The 18,758-nt window shown below is 42.9% G+C and overlaps 1 protein-coding gene across 1 annotated transcript in view; it reads right to left on the reverse strand.

Moving 5' to 3' along the window:
* Positions 1-2,828: 2,828 nt before the first annotated feature.
* Positions 2,829-18,758, reverse strand: part of TRPC5 (transient receptor potential cation channel, subfamily C, member 5) — a 66,265-nt gene continuing 50,335 nt past the window's right edge. The window contains exons 7-10 of the mRNA XM_010569035.1: positions 6,400-6,606; positions 6,178-6,219; positions 4,398-4,487; positions 2,829-3,661 (exon numbers count right to left, since the gene is read on the reverse strand). Coding sequence (XP_010567337.1) covers positions 2,927-3,661; positions 4,398-4,487; positions 6,178-6,219; positions 6,400-6,606 — 1,074 coding nt within the window. The 3' untranslated portion in view covers positions 2,829-2,926. The remainder of the gene's footprint in view (positions 3,662-4,397; positions 4,488-6,177; positions 6,220-6,399; positions 6,607-18,758) is intronic.

Here is an 18,758-nt window from a genome sequence, read left to right on the forward strand (position 1 = left end):
GAGATTTTTGCAGACTGCGTTATCCATCGTGCCATTCCAACGTGGCAGTTCCTACTCCTGCCCTTTCAGGATGCAGCAGGGGAACATGACTCACAGTTTGCACAGAAGGGAGTTGTGCTGCCCGGTGTCATTTTTACATTTTTGGGGGGTACCACTGCGGAGTTAATTGCATTTCATTTTGTTATTTGTACCTGTTAATGCAGTGCTGCATTTGAATGACACAATATTATCATCACCAGTAACAGTGTATTTGCTCTTGCGGAAAACTTAAAAGCCTTTCTACTGTCCAAGGATATGAACCCTGCTTCTCTCCCAGCCTCAGACTCAGTTGATGTAATCTGCATAACCGTACTTGGATTGTTTTCATTCTTACTCGTTACACAGGAAATACCATAAAGATTTGCTGGCCCCATGTCAAGTAGAGTTCAGAAACTGCAGTGTGGTTAGGTGAGGCATAAAATGATTCAAACCCTTTCCTTCATCCCCCTGTAGCAGGTCTTGCTGATGTTCATCTTTCCAGAAGCGTGCTCAGTTTGGTTTATTAAACTGTAGGGCTTTTATTGTGAGCTGCTTTGAGAATTGCTTTCAGTTGGTTCTGACCACAGCACTCTCATATCGATGGATTTGCCTCTTAAAAGACCGGGGTGCTGGATTTCTTCACAAATGATCAGCAAACTGCTTCTGAGCCTCAGATTTTGCAAGTCTCCTTGCGTAGTGCCGATGTCAGTTTGCTAAGCCTTTCATAAAGGAAGAGGAGATGCAGTTTTCAAAGACAACTCTAACCCTGCAATTAGTATGAAAGCCTGAAACCCAATGACACAAAAATGCTTTTCACTCCGCCTTAACTAACACAGCTAGGGGCTTAAATATTTGGGGCTTTATACTGCATGCTGGTAACAAGACTGGTGTCATTTATAAGCAAGGAATACAGAAACATTTTTGAGTCTGCTCCTAGTTGCTAATTTTTCCTGACACCAGAGCTGGCCTAGAGCCATGGTCTCCACCCTGATTGAGGTCTGTATTGAAAACTTCCCATGAGTCCGGTGTGTTGGCCTCTGCAACTCCGCTACAGGAGCTGGCTGCATCGTTCACATTTCTCTCTCTGATGTAGGTGCTGCTCCATCATGACCTTTAGGTAATGCTGTATAGGTACCCAAAGGGAAACACAAGAGGTGGTTTTCCTTCACAGGAGGAGGGAGTCAGGTTTAAAACTCAGGCAGAGTATCCAGCTGCAAACATCCCAGCATCTCTTCTGTGGGGGACTGCTGTGGTGAGAAATCCCTCTCCTCCTGACCCTCCGTGCTGCCGTGAGAGCTGCTCCTGCCCCTTGCTGCTAAAATCTGACCAGGCCAACAGTAGGTGTAGATTTTCCAGCATTATGCTTTTACAAATGCAATTCACAACCCAGTTCACAGAAGAGGTGATTTTTGGCAACCACCCTTGGGATATGCTCCAGCTCATGTAACCTCTCCTGGGAACGGAGCCTCAGGCGTGACTGCACAAGCGCAGTAACGAAGCTCTGTCACACATGATCGCCATTTTTGAGCTCCCGGTCAGGACTTGCTTTCTCCAAGAAAGCAGCTGACTAATAACAGCTCTGAAGTAGTCGTAAGTAAGTGCCAATCATCTGTGTTTCTTAGCAACACCACAGAAGAAAGTTCAAGTATCACATTGTTTAAAAAAAAAAAAAAAAAATCACTGTTAAAAATTCAACCGTTTTGCCCTTCATGGGGTTGTCTTCTCCCCTCTCTGATGCTCCTTAGGACAAAAGCAGTGACATCGCTAGGCCCTGTCCGGACACTACCGCAACTGGGGAAATAAAAGGTAACATCTGCCGCACTCCTTTTTGTTGCGCCTTAGAAAAGGAACTGCAGAGACGTTGCAGGCTGCCAGATGCAGTTTGAGCTGCTATTGCTTAGGTTGCTTTTCAGAAATGCAGCTCACAGGCCCAGGGAAGACGATCTCTCTTACCATATACCAGGATGATGGTTTTCTTCCTAAAGCCTGACATCCATCAGAGAGGCAGCAAAAAGCAAATGCAGCAGTGGAAGTAAGATTAGGCATTTCAAAAAACAGATACAGCTTGAGGGGTAGGGTGTAAGGGCAAGGCTCAGGGCTGGGTTTCAGTTCAGCCCATGAGAAATGAGAACCACACTGAGGTTTATGTTTCAAGCAGCCACAGCTAGTTTTGGGTCAGTTCACCTACACAGAACCTGGCAGCAAGGCCAGGTGCTGGCTTCCACTGTCAGCCTAACTGGAAGGTCATTCTGCTCCCTGTGGGGGGAATTTCTTATGGGAATTAGGTAAATAAGCAAATCATAACATGTTCTAGCTGGATAATCAAAGGGGTAAATTATTACTGAATAGGAGACAATATTAATATAATCAACAACCTGAAAAAACACACAACCAAAAAAAATCAGAGGTTGTATTGCTTAAAGAAAACAAAAAGCCAGTTTTAAGTTGAAACCCTTTCTAAAAAGACTTTAAATATGATTTGCAGCTTCCTGCTAAGCCACTGCTCACCAGCTGGTTGTGCTGATGAGGAAAATTGAGCAGGATGCAGAGCCGATTGTGTTGGATAGCAGCAGCGATAACCCAGCGGCGGTGGGATAATGATGAGAGCACTGGAGAAATCCTTTACTCGGCCACCAGCATGTCTGAAGTCTGTGGGGTTTGAAGACTAAGACTGCATCCGAAGGAATTCCTGTGGTTTATAGTGACCTTATAAATGGTGAAACCTTTAGTTTAGTAAAAAAATTAAATTAAAAAAGGTGCAGATGGCTACAAAATAGATTAACAGAAGTAGTTTCACACTTTTTTTTCCACCTGTGGACAGAAAGGAAATAGTAATGCTGAATCAGATGAGAGCAAACCATTACAAATAATTGGCTAAGTTTTCCAGCGAATGTTAAGATAGCTTTACTTATAGCCGAGTTGTAACGTGATCCTCCTGCCCGTCTTTCCACTGGTTTATAAACAAGTCACAAGCCTCTCCCCATGAATCAAACACATCCTCTGATGAGTCTATAAGTTTGGAATTAGAGGAACAAATACTGGAAGCACAGTGAAGGGAGCTGGTACAAACCACAGGGCACTCCTTGCTCTGTCCTGTAAGTCTTGTGTTCCCACTGTAGTCCACCTCATTGAGGTTAATTTCACTTTTGGAACAATTCTCTTCCTTCTCTTTATCAATCTGAGAATATTTAATGTCCTTCCACATGTAGTGGGGCTGAATAATTCCATCTGAAATAGTGTACATGGGTTCTGAATTTGGTTCAGGTACATGTCCGTTCATCTTGGAGAAAAGCAGGCCCAGTCTCTTAAAGGACTCCTTCTTGGAGCTGGAAAGTCTCTGAACTCTGTTTCCATTTCGGACAAAAGAGCGCTTACTGATCCCATTGCTTTTTGGCTTCTCTTCCACCATATCAATCCCAGACATAGTTTTAATTAGAGCAGATACATTGAAGTCCTTTTTTTTGTTGGCTACATTGAAAGACACGCTCTTGGCTTTGGATTTTTCTCCAGCACTATCCTCATTTGTTTCATCCTTTTGGGACACCTCTGTGCTGCTGGTAGAATAACTTCTCCTCTGGGGCTTCCTGTTTCCTAAGAGGTCAAGAACTTCATAGCGAAAACTTGAGATGTCCTGTTTTAATTCCTAGGGCAAGAGGAGAAATGAGTTACACTCAGCAGCTTTATCTGTGACATGAAAGAATGATCACGTTCTCTTGGGAGAGCTGTTCAGAGTTATGCAAATGGCTGATACCAAATCACACTTAGAAGAATACCACATACATCTTCATTATTCAGTAACACACACACACAAAAAAGTATTGGTAATCCTGAGAATTGTAGACTTCACAAGATCTTTGTCTCTAAAGCCGTGGGACTGGCCCTCTTGACCAGCCCCCTCTGCCCACCCCACTCCCCTCCCCCCCAAAAAGTCAAATAAGACAGTTATAGAAAAGGGGAAACGCCACTGAAATTTAGAAATATGGCAGGAATCCTGTTTAGTTGATAGGCCCAACTTTAACTTTGTTGGTAAGTGTTCTTCGTATCCATTAATTGAGACTTATTCTTTGGCTCTGTCTAGGTTAGGATTAGGAATGTCATGTTGACTGAAATCAGATACTTCATTCCTACAGTTTTCCAATGCTTTTGTCTACATAACATATTGTATATTAAATCTAGGAGGCAATCATATGAGAAGACACTCAAATAATAGTATTTTCTCTGCTCAAAAAACCCCTACATGCACATCAAATATATTCCCAGCTCCCATAATAGTCCTGTCTCCACAGCAGGTTACAAATCATCTTAACAAGTTAGTGCAAACTCTGCAAGTGGCTACTTGAGTTAATATAATAAATTATTATTAAGGAATAATAAATTACCTTGAAATTTTCTTCAGTTAAACCTTCATTGGTTTTGGAGGTCCTTATCATTGCTGCGACATATCTTTTCACAAGATTTCTTATCACTTCCTGGAATAGGAAACAATACGAGTGATTCAACTGCTGGCTCAGACCAAACTGTTCTTAATGCATTTTACTGAGTTCTTACTGACAGCGACTGTCCTGACTCTGCTGTCTAAAAAGAAAATCACTTACCATTTGAAACAGAACACTTTCTTTTAAACAGAACAAACCTTTGGAAAGGGTTATCTACCTTCCATCTTGAAGGCTCAGTTGTTAACTACAGCAAGCAGGTATTTTGTATTTGTTTTGTGTATGTAAAAGTCACTGAGAAAAAATTCTTGGTGGTCTTAAATGTCCTCAAGCCATTTAATCTCAGCTGCTGAAAGTTTTTAAGATTACCAATCTCATGTGTATATGCTGTGTATCGTGATAAGCTAAGCTTGCCATTTGAAGATTGTTTATCGAGTATTTGAAAGGCAAGCAGGCTATGTTGACAACAAATAACCTGAAGAACAGCCAGGACCCCATGGGGCAATGCACATTCATGTTAAACCACACCTGCCAGCTGCCCGGGCATTCCCTAATGGCAGGTTAGAAACACTTTTCAAGGCTGCTGCAGTGTCTGTGGACAGTGCTGGAGGGACTGAATCACACCCTCAGTGACTTCTCTACGGGCTTTTGCTCCTCTGTGTTACCTGGGCTGTTTGTTACAGTACAGGTTTTTTGTAGGATGAGATCCATTTTGTTCCATGCTTGTGTCCCCCCTTGCTGGCTTTATCTAAGCAAAAACTGGTACTTCGAGCTTGTACGTTTATCTGTGCCAGCCAACGTACACAGAGGGTGATCTCTACATAAGGAGGAGACTACTGCAAACCTTCCGTTCATTTCCCCTGTTTCATAAATAGGGATAATTCTGAGCATGAAGATGGTCTCCACACCAAGGTTTTACTGGGAGGTTTTTTTAAGAGCTCCCACTGCTGGCACCCGTAAGCTGTGCTGCGCAGTCAGAAAGTACCAAATGTCTGTTGTCAGAGGTGACTAATTGTGTTAAACATCAACTGCAGATAAAAATACTCTTCAAAAAGCAGGAGATGTCTTAAGTAAGACAAATTACTAATGGCTTTTGACAGTATAGCCTAACGTACCACCTAACATTCTGGAGAATTTTTTTCCTTCCAGCATGCTGGCATAATACATCACCCTGAATTCAAGTACTGAAGCTGGTGTTTTTAATACAGTTTCATCCTTTTGTAGGTTGACTTCAATGAGTACTTGATGACAGGCAGGCTGAGAATAAACAAAACCAGCAAAATTCAACACAGGAGCCATTCCTCCTTCCTGAGCTGTCCAAAACAAAAGAAAATCCCAACCACTGTTTGAGTTGGGGATGCTTTGCAAAAAAGAGCAGAAGAGGAACAATTCAAGAGCGTGTAAAAGTGCTGCAGAAACAGTTTTAATCAGGATGGTGTGACAGCCTGGTCCCTCTGATGGCAATGGGGACGTCACCTTTGACTTCAGCAGCCAGACTGATACCTGGCAAGTGTTTCTACTACTTCAGAGGGGGTGAAAGGCTAGGGGTGATCTACTGAATCATCCCACCTCTAATGAGGAAATGTTTTAGTCCATGATAAGCAAAATCCTCTTAGAGAACCTACACTTCCAAAATATATTCTAGAAGCAAGCAAGAATTGAGGTATCAGAAAATGAGCAGGAAGAAGAAACAGCAAGTAAAAACTTTATGTGCTCAAGACTTTACCTGGTAATGTTGATTCTGAATCAGGTTGTCCGCATGCCGTTCCTGGAAAGAGAAAGGCACAGGTATGTTACCTGTTTAGTCCTGTCTTTAGAGATCTTGATGGCTCTTAGGAGGTAAGGATCCAGCAGCCTTCTACTGCACTAGCAGAGCAATGGCCCTCACAATCCTGAACATGCACAAGCACCCTCGAAAAACGAAGTATAAACCCACGCAGCCCCTTACTGTGAATGTTTTGAGGTTTTCATGCCTCTTCTGTTCATTGTCAGAGTCGTTTCCTGGGCACAGCTGATTGTGAATCCACTTGCAAAGGTACCAAACTGACTTGGGACTCGGGACAATGTTAAAAGGAGGTGGCAGAGTGGCACCCTCATCAAAGTAACTCATCCAGAGCTTCGTCCGTGCAAACTTCCACTCAATATCCGCATGGTCCTATGAGAGAAGGAAAGAGACTATCAACAGCTTCAGGCAGGCTTTCCTGGCACAAATGCCCATGGCTGAGGTGATGTGAGCAATAAAGGATTTCTCCAGCTGCAGACAAAGCAGTATCGCTTCTTCCATCTCCCTTGCTGCAGGTGTAGTTAAAAAAAAAAAAAAAAAAAAAAAAAATGGGGGGGACATGTAGCTAGAGTGTAAAAATACCAATCACTTAAAAATGAGACAATAGCAATATTCCACAAAAATAATTTCACATGCTAAAGCCTGGCTTCGTCCTTTAGAGGTTGTGCTTATTAGTTCGCCAAACAAGAAGCAAGAAAACACATTTCTTATTTTGCTTTTTGCTAGCACTTTTATTATCACGGATTGCTGTTTCTCATGTCCAAATCCAATGAATTCTCACATTCTTCCCTGGAAAAAGATATTTCATGGTGTTTTTTGATTTCGTTTCTTTTTTATAGCATCCATTAATTCAGCTCTTAGAGGGAAGTAACACATTTTATGCGTGCCATATTTTAAATCTTGCCTCTGCGTTATCCTTACATAAAACGGGAGACATATTACTGTTTGGTTTGTGGGTATTTTTCATTTATATTATCACCATGCTAGCTTGCTGTGCTCTAGTGTTTTTCATCCCAACCAAGTAAAGGGGGAAAGTTAACAGCATCATTTTCCAGCTGCACAGATAGGCACACAGTCCATACAGTCACCAGGAAAGGAATAGTGAGTCGTATTATACAAGACACTGACCTTACAGACTGCAAAATGGTGATCCCCAAATCAAGCTATTTGCTGTCTAGTCCGTGGAGTCGACAGGCTGTCCTGCCCAGTAACAAACTGCATATTCCCTTCAACATCAGGGCAGAGACATCTACTTGCAGCCTGGATTCAGAGAGATACTGCAGCTATTCAAAATGGATTTCAGGCTGTTTCATACTAGTCTTAAAGTTAAAAAAATGCCACTGTTTTGTATGTTCTGCAGAAATTCTGACATTAGACGGAAAAGGAAGGAAATAGTTTGAAGCCTTCAAGCCAAGCAATGCTGAACACAGCTTATAATCGTACACTGAATTTAAATGGTAAATTTGTGTATTGTTGTCATTGCAGAGTATAGTGCTAAGCTGATGGTTATGACATTTTAGCTGTTCAGCATTTACGCTAACGGTATCTGACATGAGATTAAACCAAAGCCGTGATGATTTAGGCTAAGTAACAGCACAAGGTAGGAGAAAAGGACAATGCAGGATTTTACGGTTCTGAGGAGATTTCAGCCAGGTTGGAACAAGCAGCCCTCTTGAGTCAAGGATGCTGGGCTGCAGGGCAGCAGCTCTCAGAAACAAGCAGCGATGTGTAGGACAGGGAGTTCAATAAAATATGGCTGAACATCATGCCCCAAAAATTACTACACTGGCTTTCTGGCCACGCTCCAGTGCTCTGACGTGGGTAAAATACGCTTACATTTTGACAGTGAGGTGCAGCTGAACTCCATTTTAGTAGTGTATTCAAATTATGTGCAGCAATCAATTTAAAAAGACTTCCTCAGTGGCCCAGGAGCACATTTGTCTCTGCAGATGGTCTGAATCAGCCCAGAACACTACTATCCCCTGCCAGCTTACCAAAAGGGCTGTTTTCAAGCTGTAGGTAGACTCAGAGAAGCAGCCTGCCATGCTCCTGTTTGCCTCATACACTATCAGACCCCATAAGCAGGAAAATTGCAGTATCCCCATGAAGCATTAGAAACTAATGCTGGTGGAAATGATGTTCCAGGTAGTAAAAAATGCAGTTTACAGCAGTAGAAATAACTGCCACCCCACCAAAAAAAATTTTTTTGCTCATTTTTTCTTCATTTATCTCTACCTGCAGGCCACAGCAAGCTCAGCAGAGCTAGAGAAGAGCAGGACAAGCTGGTGTCAGGCAGCTGCTATTCTTCCTTCCCAGACTCTGGGTTAGTGCTCCGAGCTCCGCAACCAGCCCAGAGGCTGACTCCTGCCTAATAACTGCTCACAGTTAAAGGCAGAGCTGTCCCAGCCTCTTCCAGAAGCAGGGCTGGCTGCTCCCTGCTCAATTCTAAAGCCTCACTTGTGCCCATCTTCCTACCTGAATGTTTCCTGGTCTGGGCAACTTCAGTGGAAACAGTCTTTGGAAGAAGAATGACTAGCATCACACACCAGCTGAGCCAAGGGGCTATTGGGGAGGACATGCTGTATGCAACGGAGGCAGGAGATCAAACCTCTCTTGGCAGAGAAGGGGTGCATTGCTGGTTCATGCATCTAAAGCCTTTTGTAGCGGAATAGCTGCATGAGACCAGCATTGAGTTATTCAGCCCAACTGTGAGTAAGCCTTTCTCGGGGTGTGCAGGAACTACAGACACCTGGCAACACTGATAGCACTATCTGGGGCAGCTGGAGAGTCTAGGGCAAGGCAGTAGCTGAAGGAGAGTGCAAAAACTGTTATTTTGGATACAGACACGTATATTTAAAGTTCTTTGTCAATACAGAAGTAGGTGTAAATGTCCTATTGAGGAGTCAGAAGGGAGAAGGTAGTTTGGAGAAGGCTATAAATCCACCCTTCCCTTCTACAAAGGTCCATCAAATGTCCAGTGTTGGTGGTGGGATCAGGTGTGGTGACTTGGTAGCAATTTCCTTCAGCCCATTATAAAAAGGGCATGTCCTAGGCAGCAGCAATTTAGTAGTGGATGTTGGATGCTGTTTGTAGAGGAGGATAGGGCAAATCTGTAGTTTGGGGATTGCAAATTAGCTTTTCTGCACAGAGTGTTTTGGGGTTTTGTTCTTCCATTTTAAAATAGCTTAAGGGGACTACATGGGCTTGACTAGGGGCTAAATGCAGGTGTGGGGCTGTGCTGTGAAACTTAGCAGGAGTTTCTCATTGGGGAAGTTCTGTGGTTGGTCTGAACAAATCCCTGTTGATCTGAATGTGTCTGTGGGTGAGGCTGGTGGATGCTGGCTTCAGCCCCACCTGTATTTGTTCCTGTGCAGTCTCAGTCAACGAGTGCAATATAACCTCTCTTAAAAGACTAGACCCTCTGTACAAAGCTCAAAGTATCTTTTCTTTCTCTCTTTTCTGCCGCTGTGAATTCCCTAGGGTTTATAAACTCTGCCTGTCTCAATTACTCACCTTGATGTTCTGAGAACCTGAGAAAAATCAGATGAGAGCTCCTGGCAGCAGTTTTGTGTTAGAAATATATAGCGAAGAGACATTTCAATTTTACTGAGAATGTCTTTGTGTGCCAGGAAACCACCATTTTCTTGGTTAGAGCTCTCTTTAGTGCTGTAAGTAGTGAAATCTGCACACAAAACTGCTACTTTCCTAACTCTCCTCCCTGTGTTGAGTACCAAGAGTACCGTGCTTCAGCAATCATTCGATACCCAATTCAAACCTGAAGCACTCATGAGTTATAACCAGTACCTGAGTCATTGCATGGGCTGTGAACGTGGCCCAGTGGACCACCAGATGTGCTGCAGGTTTTTGGTGCGTCTCCCCAGTGACTGCAGGCCATTTGGCAAGATTTACATTTTTGAGAGCTGCCCGAGTCTGAGCCTGCTTTGCATCAGAGCTGTTGCGAAGATTGCACGTAGTTGAATACTCAAAGCGAGCTCCTGAATATCAATACAGTGAGAGTCCATGTGCCAAGGGGAGCTCAGCGGCTCGAGGGGTGCCCTGCAGTGCTCTGCCATGGCAAGGGGCTTCAAGCAGATCCACTGCACAGCGAGGACAGGATCCTCGCGGACCTGTGCTGTCTCATACAATGTTCTTAGACTACAACTGTTTGGTAACATTCATAATAAGCTAAAGAAACATATCCACTAGCTTTGGAAGTGTGACCTTGTTGCTTTAGGAATTTAAATCCAAGTTTGGATTCCACTGTCCTCTCTTTGAGCTTCTGCTGCTCTTGCCCTTGTTCTTGTCACCATTTTCTTTCAAGCACTGCTCATCATTTCAGCTATAAAACACTCCTTAAGAGGGCTTGAGCCCTCAAGCTCAAAGAACACATGAACTCAAAGAAACCAGCACTCAGCTTCTCTGTGAGGAAAAAAAACTGTATCACTTACTATCACAATGCGAATGTGTCATACTGGCCACATAATCCTCTTGCAAATCTCTGCCATTTGAAGTGAGAATTAATCTCCCATAAAGATTTCCCCATGGGATCGCTGAAGCCATCTTACTGTAGCAGTTGTGAGGATTTTCTAATTCAGTCAAAGTGATGTATTCACAGATGTGCCAGATTTTAAATAATTACCTGCTACACTAATTATCCAGGATAATTCAAGCATTAATCTCCATCTTCATCTCTGTGTAGAAAATCTGTTGTTTACATTTTGTGAAATGTTTTCTATAAAGATTTCCATCACCATTTCCTTGCTGGGCCATATGGTTTAGATCATACTTTGCCAAATAACAGCCAGCTTCTCAGCTGGTACTGACCCAGCCAGCAGACCCCAGTGATGGAAGACAGTTTCAGTTCTCTGTATGAGATGGCTACCACTGCTGCAGCCTCTAGGTTCCTCAACCTCTTCATGTGTTTAGTATTTCAGCTCCCTTGTGGCTGGAAAGCTGATGGAGGAAAACGCTGTTACTTTTAACTTAGCACAGAGGAGCTGAAGCACAGGGCTGTCCCATGGGAAGCCTGTGGCAAATTGGGGCACAGGGGCTTAATCCCGTGACTCTCGATTTAGCTCCCTGAAAGCACTGGGATAGTCCTGAGTTTACATTAGCTCAGGGCCGATAGGCTGAAATGGATTATGGCAGCTCCCTGCGCTCTGCTGCTGCACACTCTGGTTAGCTCTGGATTAGGCGGGTGCAGAGCCATGGTACAAACACTCAGCTAAAACATAATGCTGAGGTGATGGTAATGCTCAGCAGCCAGGCACTCTTGAGATCTTCAAACTTTCCCACTGTGAAACAATCACAAGATAATCAGTTACTTAAGCTCTTCTACACTACACAGAGCTGCACAAGGGCTTCTGCCCCTTCCTCTAAGTGTGCTCCTGGGATGCAAATCCTCCCCACGCCCATTTGGAAAGAATAATGTATAAAGATATCTAGAGTCTTTCTAGCTGGCACAAAAAGGGCTGTGTGTGCCTTTCTTGTGTTTTATTATACAGCAGTCAGTGGGCTAAGCTGGAAATCAGGCTGCTGCCTGTCGGATGCAGATATAGATGGCTGTGACAATGCCCTCAGGACCAGGCTGTCTGGCCGTGGCTGAGTCGGGAAGCCTTCCCGTTATGCCGGGAATGCTGACAGAAGCCGGCATGATTTCTACATCAGGAGTAGCAGGACTGCTGTCTGCTGCTGTCCCAGGAGGTGCCAGCAGCAGCCCCACAAGATTAGGAAGTGCCCAAGCTGTAGTACTTTCCTCCAGGAAGGAAGGAGGAGATGCAGCATTCGCCTTTAAAACGCGCTCACCAACATATCTATCTTACTTGCAGCCTATGGAGCAGGGGGGCTCGTTGCCTGAGAGGCACAGGAACTTCAAATGTGCTTTTTTTGCTGTGTAATTAGCTGCGCTATGAAGTACAGAAGTCATTAAATGCTATTTAGTGTATTTCTATCTCACGTGCCTCTTTATTGCTCATTGCAAAACCCAGAGCAGGAAACAGCACAGAAAATATATCAGCAATGGCTTTCAAGCAGGCTAGCACAAGAACTACAGCCTTGTGTGTCCTGAACAGAAAGCATTACAGGAAGAGGGTCAGGAGAAAGTTAATCTTTACAGAGCCTGACACAGACAACTCTTGTGCAGTTTCAGAGCTGTTAATTTTGTAATATGTGTTGGGCAAACTGGTAATAACATCAGCAGAGCTTGGGGGTTTAATGAGAAGCTCAGAGAAGCAAGCAGCAAAAATCCAAGCAGGCTATTTGAGGTAAATGATGCTTAATATTTTTCAAAGAAAAATATGTCATAGAAAGAAAAAAAAGTCTATGAGAAAAATCAGGGACCTACAAAGGCAATTAATGCATAGGTAATTCAGCTGCAGTTCACAACAAATGACTTTGGTTTCAAAGCTGGGGATGACATACTGAAGGATAAGAACTTAATAGGATCAATCTCAAAAATAATACAAAAAAAATTATTAAAGGAGGACAATCTAGTATTAGAAAAAGCAATTAGAACAGTTGGGGAATAAGACAGCCAGAGAGAAGATGAAAGTACTGTCTAGCACAAAATCACATGCTGCACTGGGTAAAAGCAAACGAAGTCCTGACCAGCAACCAGACATTCACACCAGGGAAGCTGCAGCGGCCCCGCGCCAACCACACATGGCTTTGAAGAGGCAATACCCAGGGGAGAAAAAGCCCACGGCAGATGCAAACCAGCACATACATAGCGAAGGAGCTCTCCAGTATGTGGGAAAACACGCCTGGAGAGCCATAAAGCAAACCCCATGCGCCAGCACGCAATGCAGGCAAATGGGCAAGGGCAGGATGTGCAGGGCGAGAAGGGAGAGCTGCTCCCCAGGCAGCAGCTCAGCTGGGGATGCGGGGCACCTTCTGGTTCCAGCACAGAAAAGGATGTTCATGAAGCATAGGCAGGTCCTGAAGAAAGACTCATAAATAAATACCAGCAGTGGGATAGGAGAAAAGTGAATTCTTGGGCCAGGGTACTGGTAAAGACTTGGATTTCAGGAAAGAGCTATCCTTATCTGGTAAGAGGCAGAAAGCAGCAAGGCCCTTAGGTGAGGAAATCAAACAGAGCACAAGGGAGAAAAAACCCAAAATCTAAATTTCTACATAGCAGAAATTTCAGATAAGCCATCAATGGGATTGCAAGCCTTAAAAACTTGAAAGCTGTATGAAGATCCCAGTCATGGTAGAGCCCAAAAAAGAGCACACTGTAACAGAGGAAGTTAGGAAAAGCTTCATTAATTTTGCAGTGTCCAAGGTCCATCACTTCAAACAGATCAAGGGAATGGCCAGTTCAGCGTCAACAAGACATACACCACAGCAACTGCATTTTATAATAAGATGGATAAAGGACTCCATCTTTGAAGCATAGCCGAAGAGGCTCCGAAATCATGGAAACTATGGAAATGGGGTAGGTCACTGGCTGCAATGGAAAAGAAAACTGCTAATGGCTTCTGAATACACAAGGTCAAGCAAAGAGCATGGGCATTCACTCCTGAGTGACTCCACAGCCACAGCAGACCTATTAGATGAGCTGCTGCACTGGCCATTGCTTCCCCAGAACGGACGTCCATACTGCGAGTTGGCTGATTTTCCCAGCTCTGGGGAATCAGTTTGTTTGTACTTGGAAAATGCATGCTTTAGCATCTCTGCTATTTATATCTTCTATGTGCAGAATATATTCATAATTAAAATTTTTATTATAGCTTGCAATGCACTACATTCCACAATGCATTTAGGTTATATATATCAATTACCTTTCATCTCCCACCAGCATATTGGATGGAAACAACGATAGCTAATGAGAAGGCCAGGGAATATTATATTTGAGACACACAGAGAACTGTGGACTGTGCTGGTTTTAGTGCAGTTGAATTACTTGAACTGATACCTTTTTTTTTTCTTCAGTCATATTCCAGCAAAGTTCAGTTTTGATTTTAATAGTCAAATAAATCAGATCAGTAGGAAGGTCATGCAGACAAATAGTTCTTTAAAAAAGCCTCAGCAGGAGGAAACAATGAGAAGGATATCACTGAGGCTTTGTTCTTCCTACCATCCATTCTCTCTCCTTTATCGCTGCCTGATAAGAGCCTCTTTTCATGCTGAAAGTCAGAGAGATAAGGTGCATCTGTGCTGATAATGTTAACTACCTCCAGCCAGGTCAAAATCAAGTAATTCACACATACCTGTAGAGAAATAGTGGGCTGAGAAGGTATGTCTAAGGCAAAGTGCTTAAATGTTGATGACTCTGTTAGTACCATGGCAAAAAAAAAAAAAAGAAAAAAAGAGCTTTGCCTCATTTCTACTTGTACTATTTCCAGATTATTATCTTTGATTTTTTTTCTGCATAGCTGGTCAGCCTGGGATTTGACTCTTCCATGGAAGAAATGTCTTGAAGTTTATTGCTGGACTGGTAGGAGCCAGATACAAAGGAAAATCAGGTACTTCTCTGTAGCCCTCTATTTATTTCTTGGGGTTTTTTTGTTGTTTTGTTTTTTTTCTCCCCCCCCAAGAGAAATTAGTCCCAAGAAGAAAAATCCCAGTTTGGATCCACATGTGAATTTCAGATCCCAGGATCCAGTCTGTACCATTATGAGGATGTGATTTTTAGCTGGGAAATGTGATGTCAGCTGCGACAAAGGTATTTAAAGGTCTAACAATTTATTTAATGTGTTATTTGGGCCATTTGTAACTTTTAGATCTGAGCTCTGATTATGAATAATCACAAAGCACATTTGATAGTCTTTGCCGCTGACTCCTACGCTACAAAAATATTTACCAGAATATCTGGTCACATCGAGCTGACCAAAACTGTAAATTCATTACTGGTCTGACCCTGGGAGCTGTTTTCATGTGTTGCTGGAATTTCCCTGAATCAAAGCTCTGAGACTCACTGTATCTCCTTCGGCTTTACAACCTTTTTATGCATGTATATACACAGCCCTTATATCCCTTCCTCAAGTAACAAAAAGAATAAAATTATCATTCTCAATCTTCCATAGTTAAGCAATGAAACCGTGTATATGTATTCAGGTACCAAATGCTTTAGTGTTTTGCTCTTTTATGACTGGTCATAAAGTGCCTTTCCTTAGCGAAGGCGTGGAGCTGGACTATGTCTTTTACTGAGTCTGTAAAGGTCATAGCACCAGTGGGAAAAGCAGGTGCCCGACACCTCTGGAAGTCAGCCTGCCTGCATAGTCACTTAAATGCAATGCATGAGCTTAGTTGCCAAAACCAGAAAAATTGCTCAAAAATGAAAAATCCTAAACATCCCCATCATTTAAATATATCCTTGAGCCAAAAGGAAGGGAACCATTATAAATGTATGAGATCGCTCAAGTTTCTAAGTGAATCTTGAGCCGTGCAGATAGCACCGATTCAGGAGACGAAGCCCCTGTTTCTTCTCCAGATTCTGAAAGCAGGGTCTGCAGCTGAGGAGCTGTGGAGGACTGGACCAGAGAACAGAAATGCAGACGAGAAGCCACAGCTCAGCATCCAGGTTATTAGACATTTTCCCATTTAATTGGATAGAGTTGTATGTATCCTGTTTCACCTCTATAATCGGCATCAACTTATTCGCTAGATTGCAGCGTGTTGAAAAGGGAATCGGTGAAGCATTGGCATCTAAAAGGTCATGTTTCAGAGGATTCTTAATATAGCTGTTCCCATTGCTCAATATCGGGTGAAAGCTCTTCCCAGATAAATCCCTTTTAGTTTTTCACTGCTTTTTCCTTAGTAATATTTTTCCTTTATCTTTCACTTTTCCTCTTTTCTTCTGCCTTTTTAACAGAAGTCCCCTCGATGCAGAAGCACAAGATAATGCTAATTGAGCTTGTCAGGCCTAAATAAAAGATGGGATAATGCAGGGGGCTGCAACCTACGTGGTTCCATCTGGATACTTCAACTTCTATCATGTAGCAAGAACAAACCTTGCTGCGCTGCCTCGCACGTAATGGGCAGAGAATTATTGACCTGTCATGCGGGGCACTGGTGTGTTAACTACACCAAAGAAAACAGAACCTACCCATACAAATGCCAGCAAATTCCCTGTAATATCTTAAATCAGCCAGGGGTCATCTACAGATTGCAAGCTCATCTTTTTTACTTAATGTTTCTGCTCCTCTGAGTAAGTGCTGGAGTGGTTTGGCCATGGTGGTACACAGAGTCAGATAAATATCAGGGTTTTCAAAGATTAACAACAACAGAAAGGATTAACCTTCTGATCCTGCTGATGAGACTTGTATGAGCAGGAGTTTGCAGGATTGGGCCCTAGGATGGAGAATTAGCTTTGTCTCGTCTAACAACAGAAGAAAGATGCAGCATGTGAAGCCAGAGCACATCAAGTGCTTCCCTTCAGAGGCTCTACAAACACCCGATGAATATTAACAACTTGATTCAAGTCCATGGGTTATATGTAATTAGGCCAAAGCCAGCAAAAAGACAAACAGTTCTACACCTTCAAATGAATACTTTAGCTTGCTAACAAAAAGCAATTAAGCTGCCTGCCAGTCTAGAGCGAGGCTCCAGGGCTAATTTCACGCACAGACCTCTCACTGTATGGTAGCATCACAGCACACCACTGCTGCAATGTATCTCCCTTCACTTTCAAAGAAAAATCTGCTGGCAGTCCCCCACATCCAGTCACAAGCTCCAGAGAGAGCACCCAGCCTTGGGAATCAATCCCACTCCTCTAAAGATGCACTACCCAGGCGGGAACTAGAGAGCAGGGGTGTAACATTTCTCGACATGTATCACACTCTGTGGGGAAATATAACAGAAATCTGCCTGTCCAAATGTCACAAAAGGCACCGAGTAAGTTCAGGAGAATTTGCGATTTCAGTTAATTACTACTGATGACAGAGATGAGTTTTGGGAGCGTAGTAATTGAGATTTGGGTAATTACAGTGGCATTGTAGAATGAAGAAAAGACTTGAGTATATTACCTGCACCCAGAACACGAGGTCTGCACATGGGCAGTGACCAGCAGGATGTGTATGTTGGTCAGCTGGAGCCCCCGAGGGCCATAAAACTGGGTGACAAACAGTGATATTTCATTCAGCCAGCAAACCAAAGAAGAGCCATTTAACCCCCTTTCTGGAGCCCAGTTGTTTTGCTACACCATAAAAAGCTTCAAGAGACATTAATCCCAGATCATATTGGCAACAAGAGTATAACAAGAGTATAATTTAATTTCCTGCTGTATGACAGAGTTAAAAAAACAAACACATCGCAATTTCTCCTCAGAAATTCAAATTAATGGTTCTGAAATGGGGCTTGTGAGATGAACACTTCCTGATGCTTTACAGTAGCTTAGATTTGAGTCCCGGCTTTGGAGCTAGCCTTCCCTCTACAGGGGGACAATCTACCACCCCAAAACCTGCCACATGCAGGGACTGTCCAGCTGTGTGTCTTGAACTAAGTTTATTGATGCGTAAAATTCTTCCTCAGCAAAACCACCAAGTAATAACTGTGCAGGTCATGCAAGCAGAGGAAGTGCAAAATTTTTTTGACAGTTCTAAGGGTCATAGATCACAGTGGAGAAGAGAATTTCTGCTGCTGTTGTGAATTAAACTGGGTAGCAATTACTGCCATGGTGCTGAGGGAGTTCAACTGGCACAGCAAACTAGAGGAATTATTGTTCTTTGTAGATCAAGAAAAGTTTGATACTACTTCCTGGGGGAAATCCAAAGTCATCTTGGAAACAATGTAATAGGGAGCTGAAAGATCCTTATACTCCTCTGTGCTTTAATTTTTAAGCTCTCCGCAAAAATGGAGAAAATTCCATGTGCAACATCCCCACACTTAAAGTCAAAATTTTCTGAAAGTGGTCACTTATTTTTAGCTGCACATACCAACTGTTTCTGTTTACTGTACAGCTTTTGTTTTGCTATGCAAAATAGTTATCATTTTCATTCTCGTCCTCCATAGTATGCGCTAATCCACCCAATTTTATTCCATCATTTAAAACTGCACTCCTAGTTTGGTGTCCAATGGCCTAATTTCTCCAATCCGAACACTGGCAACTCTGTTTCAATTTGGTCATACACTCTACTCCCAGAGATACACTTAAAAAAAATTAAACATGCAGCTGTCTTTTGCAGTAACAGCTGTCTGAGACGAACTAAGTTGAAATAATAGACATACAAACCAACAGAAGGATATGAAATACAATATACAAAACAAAAATTTCGTAACTTAATACATACTGCTAGTGAGGTCATTCCAACATCACCGGTACACCATGTATTACGCACTTGAAACTGTAACACCTTCACTTTAATGCACAGTAGTTAATTTTTCTCAGACCTATGTTGGTGTGACGCTATCCCTGAGGTATTAAGCATTGTTGTACTTTCCTAAAACATCTGAAAGCTGCAAGTGCTTACATCTCTCCTTAATACGTCAGTGGGATGCCTACTGCTGCAGTGCTGTCGCGTGCCACTTATCGCTCTAACTCACCTGGAACTCGGATTATGAGTTCACAGCTCTACGGTTTTCCT

The sequence above is a fragment of the Haliaeetus leucocephalus genome, unplaced genomic scaffold (assembly GCF_000737465.1).
Source record: "Haliaeetus leucocephalus isolate CR32 unplaced genomic scaffold, Haliaeetus_leucocephalus-4.0 Scaffold262, whole genome shotgun sequence".
NCBI lineage: Eukaryota > Metazoa > Chordata > Aves > Accipitriformes > Accipitridae > Haliaeetus > Haliaeetus leucocephalus.